At 39.2% G+C, this 5,213-nt stretch overlaps 1 protein-coding gene across 1 annotated transcript in view; it reads left to right on the forward strand.

The window, feature by feature from the left end:
• Positions 1-529: 529 nt before the first annotated feature.
• The window catches only part of LOC103745223 (alpha-2-macroglobulin), a 47,258-nt gene continuing 42,574 nt past the window's right edge, over positions 530-5,213 (forward strand). The window contains exons 1-4 of the mRNA XM_008847145.3: positions 530-668; positions 2,597-2,780; positions 3,643-3,799; positions 3,951-4,003. Of these exons, the coding sequence (XP_008845367.1) occupies positions 583-668; positions 2,597-2,780; positions 3,643-3,799; positions 3,951-4,003 (480 nt within the window). The 5' untranslated portion in view covers positions 530-582. The remainder of the gene's footprint in view (positions 669-2,596; positions 2,781-3,642; positions 3,800-3,950; positions 4,004-5,213) is intronic.

Raw genomic sequence — 5,213 nt, forward strand, 5'->3', positions numbered from 1 at the left:
AAGAACCATTTTCCAGGCCCTGACCTGCAACACAGTAATATCTTTAAAGTCAAAATTCTCTAGCTCAGTCCAATGTCCTTTTCATGAAGGACTGCTGACTGGGGACAAGGCCTCACTCTCATTAAGGAGGTGTACCTGGTGAATTGTCAGGTATCACTTGGGGTGAGCTGTTGGAGTCTGCCTGCCTAGAGTTGCTTAAACTGCAGCCTCCTTGACAACTATTCCCACAGGAGTCAGGGGGATCCATAAAAAGCACTGAGGAGGTTGGGGGATAGGGTGGGTGGGAGAAGGCCGATTATCTTCTTTACTGTAAAAGCTCAGGGAAAGTGAGCAGTAACTGGAAAGTGGTTAATCCCTCCGGGAATTCTAAAGGGCCAGGAATTAACCTTGGCAGTAGTTAGGGCCATCAATAACCCTTTCAGGGAATGTTCAAAGACCTCAACTTTGTTTAGAGAACTTGTGTGGGTGGAACTTCCTGTTTGCTCAGAGGACGGGATAAAGCCCAGTTGCTGCGCAGCATGTTCAGATCGCCTAGGCAGCGCAGTGGGAGGAAGCCTGGCCTCCTCCTGTCCTTCCCACAGCATGGGGAACAGGCTGCTTTACTCAAGCCTGGCACTCCTCCTGCTCCTGGTGCCTGCAGATGCCTCTATCCCGAGAAAGCCAAAGCCGTGAGTTCCACAGAAAGCTGAAGCTTGAATTTTAGAGTCCTTAGATATTTCAGATTGCCTTTGACATCATTCATTCTTTCCTAGGAAACCATTACCTTCTATGTCTGAGGTGCCTTTCAACCGTGAGATTTTGTAAATTTGCCTTGCTCATTTCACTGACTTGTAAACATTTTTCCTGAAGTCTGGATTTCATAATAGCCAAATACCCTGGTGGTAGACAGCACCTTTCTAAGGCGCATGAGATGGATCCTGGTGTAAAGGAATCAGTTTCCAGATCCTGAGGTTCCTATGGATGTACGGAGATTGTGCTCTGTCCTTTCCATCCCTTTATAATAAATTCCTCATCCTCACTTTGTATTGTAAAGGCAGACCTCTCCAGATCTTAGTGTGGCACTTTGTCCTGGAATTAAACAATTTCTAGGAACAATTTGAAATGTGGTTGTTGATGATGAGAAAGTAAAGGACTTTATAAGACAGAGCAGTCCTTCTGCAGATCTGATAGTGATGAGCTTTCAGTGAAATGAAGAACCACAGAAGTGTGAATTGGTGGGTGACCAGACACAATTCTTGACATCACAGTTCTGACTGATTTAGGGCAGGAAATACAAAAAGGCAAGAAATGATGACAGCCACATAATTTTTTAATCTCCCATTTACTTATTTGTATGAGACAATTCTTTTTCTTAGTGTTTTTATTTACACAAAAGAAAAATTGCTGGAATTATAATAAATTTTATTTAATTCATTTAATGAGGATTATCCAACCATGGATGCATTAGTTCACTAAGGAGGGAGGCATAATTCTCACTAAAGATGTGTTTCAAAAATATTTTAAGTCTAGTGTGTATGAAGCATAATTTATATTTTTGTCAGATGTATATTAGAACTTCTGAAAATCATAAGAAAATATTTAACATTTAGAAATTTGTGGTTGCGTATTTAAAGAAGTTGTTAAATTTATAAACTCACATGCACTATTTCATGTGTATGGATGCATGTATTTATATCTGTTAATAAAAAAGTCAGAGTTATCTATAAGGTATTTTAAAGCATTAAAATTTCTATGCATTAAATGGCATGGAATTTAAGTTCAAAGAAGAAAAAAGGAGGAAAGACAATTTATGGTCATTACAAAAAGAACTTTTACAATTTTACTCATTTACTTGTTAGTTTTTTGAGACAGGTTCTTGCTGTGTAGGGCTGGCAGGCCTTGAATTCGTAATCCTCCTGCCCCACCCGCCACATTATCTTATAATATTTAAGATTCTATGAAGACATTATAACCTTTATTTAAGAGAAATCAAGCTTTAATTTAGGATGTTGAGAAATACATTTTCCTATTATTTACAATTATAATAAAAATAGTTTTATCAAAAGTATATAAGAGGGGCACAGTGTATAAAAATTATCTTGGGAGTTCGTGTTTGAAATTCCAGGGTCAGCCTTCAATTGTATGCCATGGTATTGGGAAATTTTCAGCCCTGCTCAAAGTTACCAGCAGACAGATCATTTTTGGTTGGAGCTTTCCTCCAGGTGCAGAAAGGCAAATATATTTGATGCAAACACCCAGGTTGGGTAACTCACAAAGACTGTTATCTGCTTACCATAACTGGGACTTTAATGATTCACTTTCTTTGGGGCTCAGAGTACTTATTTGTAAAGTAGAATCATGGACTTTGCTTATAAGTTTTACAGGCTTGTTGAACATACACACACACACACACACACACACACACACAGAGTTTTAACAAGAATGCTCACCACAATGACGTGTGAGGGAAGGGGAAATAATTCTTATGCCATTCACAGCAGTGTTTCTGCATATCTCCTCTTAGTACACAACTAATGATAATAACAGTGATGGAACATAGTGATGTTGATAGGAACATCTCCTTCACTTGCCTCTAACTGGACTCCTCTATTCCCAGACTCTACATGGTACTGGTTCCCTCCCTGCTCCATGCAGGGACCCCTGAGAAGGGCTGCCTCCTTCTCAGCCACCTGAATGAGACAGTGACTGTGCGTGCTTCGTTGGAATCTCTCAGAGAAAACAGAAGTCTCTTCACTGATCTTGTCGTTGAGAAAGATCTATTCCACTGTGTCTCCTTCACTGTGAGTGTAGCCCTTTGCCTTAAATACATTAAGCTCAATCAGTTAGGGAGTAGGGATCTAGTATTACCAAAACAAAATACTGAGGAACTGGTTTTTAGAAAAAGTCAATAAAGAATCTAAATACAGCGACCAAGTATAGGAACTAAGGATCAATGCATCTGTTTACAACCATGCAGGACAAATATTTATAGGCATATCGACAAACAATTCAGTTATCAAAGAAAAATTTCCATTAGTTTATATAAAATACCATCATGCAAAGAGAAAGGGGGAATGTGGTTTTCCTTCAAATTCAAATTAAAAAATGTACAAAGCAAACTAGGCTATCCATCCATAAGCCACCAGTGGTAGATGGACAGGAACACCTCATGTGCTTGTAAGAGTAAAAGTAGTGATTATCTATGTCCAGTATCTTTTCAGAGCTCAGTGCTTGAGGGATATTCATAGTCCAGCACCAACAAAGCAGTTTTTTCATGTTAAGACCCGTAAGACATGCTTTCACTGTGTTTTTTTTTTTTTTTTTTTTAGCATATAGCAACTTAGAAAAGCCTAGTGGGTAATTGAGTAAGGATTCCACCATTTTTTCCATTTGAGCAACTTAGTAAAGCCTAGTGTGTAATTGAGTCAGGATTCCACCATGTTTTCCATATGAATAAAGATGTAATTCTCTGTTACAACTTTGCTTAACGTATTTTTCTCCACCTTATTTTCTGTCTTCCCATTTGTAAAATGTCAGCATTCTGGCCCAAGCCAGATGAGAATGAGGGGGTAAAATTAAGTAAAAAGGCAGGATCTCCAGAGAGGACTGGAACAGGGAAGAGGGACAGAGGCTTGAGGCACTGAAGGAGTTTTCCGATTTCAGGTCCCGCAGTCTTCATCCAAGGAAGTGATGTTCCTCACTGTCCAAGTCAAAGGACCAACTCAGGAATTCAGGAAGAGGAGCACAGTGCTGGTTAAACATAAAGAGAGTCTGGTCTTTGTCCAGACAGACAAACCCATCTACAAACCAGGACAGGCAGGTATGACGAGATCTGCAGTCAGGGGCAGGAAAGCTCTTCTTCCTCTGCCTAGTCCCATAGTCCCTGCCATCCTGCTTTTTAATAGTTTTTTTTTGCCAACCTGTAGGCCTCGTCAAGGACTTGGGACTAATGGAAAATATTTCTATTTCAGTGAAATTTCGTGTTGTCTCATTGGATGAAAATTTTCACCCCCTTAATGAACTGGTAATTTTTCTATTATTTGCATAAAATTATTTTATTTGTATAAAATGGCTGGGACCGTTTGGGTTGTTCAGGGAATCACCAGGGAGAGGAAGAATCTGATACTAGTAGCAGTAATTTTTCATATTACATTGACATAAGAGCTTCATTTATTTAAGACATCCCAGGCCAAACAGTAGGTAATTCATCTCATCTTGGTCTGGTACCTAGTTAGTTGTCATTTAATTAAACTTACTGTTTAGTTTCTAATTAGGAAAGGTAGCAAAATAAATAACGGACAACTGTCACAGTACCTAAGTTCAAATGATTTTTTAGAGATTTAAACTTTTTCCAAACACACCAAAATCTCTGCTGTGTAGGAAGTTTAGAGAAGTTGGTTTGCTTCTCAACACTAACCCTCAGTATCTGTGAAAAGATGTGACTCTTTCTCTCACAGCGAAGATATTACAGCAACTCTTTATTCCAAATTGACCACGTCTCATCTTGAAAAGATGCAGTTCTCTTTTAACTCCAGTGGCACAAGGGGAAGATATGATCTTGACTTCTCTCACACACCTGTATCCACTTTATCACAAAATCGTATTGGCTTAGAGATGTATCCAGGCTATTTCTTCTTACCTGAATTGCTATGTGGCCAACGCCATCTCTAAACAAGATCTTTGCAATAACCTTGACATCCATCTCTCTGCTTCTACTTTCACTCCATCGAAAGTCAAATGTGACATCCATTTCCCTGGCAGCTTAGTCATTGTGTGTGCGTGCGTGTGTGTGTGTGGCGTGTGTGTGTGTGTGATGTCATAGATATCATATGAATAGGTCTATCCCTTAGAATGAGGACAGACATATTGTTCTTTTATGTACTGCTATGTACGCGATATCTAGAATGGTTACAGCACAGGAGTAGATATGCAATAAATATTAGTTTTTAAAAGTAAGTAAACATTTACAGTAGATGAACTGTCCCATTCCTCCTCTTTCTCCACCTAACAATTCTATCACTCATATTAATTTGCTATTAATCTGTATTTGTTCTTAATCTGCAAAATTGCACAGCAAGGGGATGTTCTTGATGGGGATGCTATAAACTCTTAGATAACATTAGTAAGTCCCATTCCTAATAGCAGTACTCTCTCTCTCTCTCTCTCTCTCTCTCTCTCTCTCTCTCTCTGTCTCTGTTCTTTTCCCTCTGAAGAGTTGTACCCAATACACCAGC

The sequence above is a fragment of the Nannospalax galili genome, unplaced genomic scaffold (assembly GCF_000622305.1).
Source record: "Nannospalax galili isolate Female #2095 unplaced genomic scaffold, S.galili_v1.0 scaffold1711, whole genome shotgun sequence".
Lineage (NCBI taxonomy): Eukaryota > Metazoa > Chordata > Mammalia > Rodentia > Spalacidae > Nannospalax > Nannospalax galili.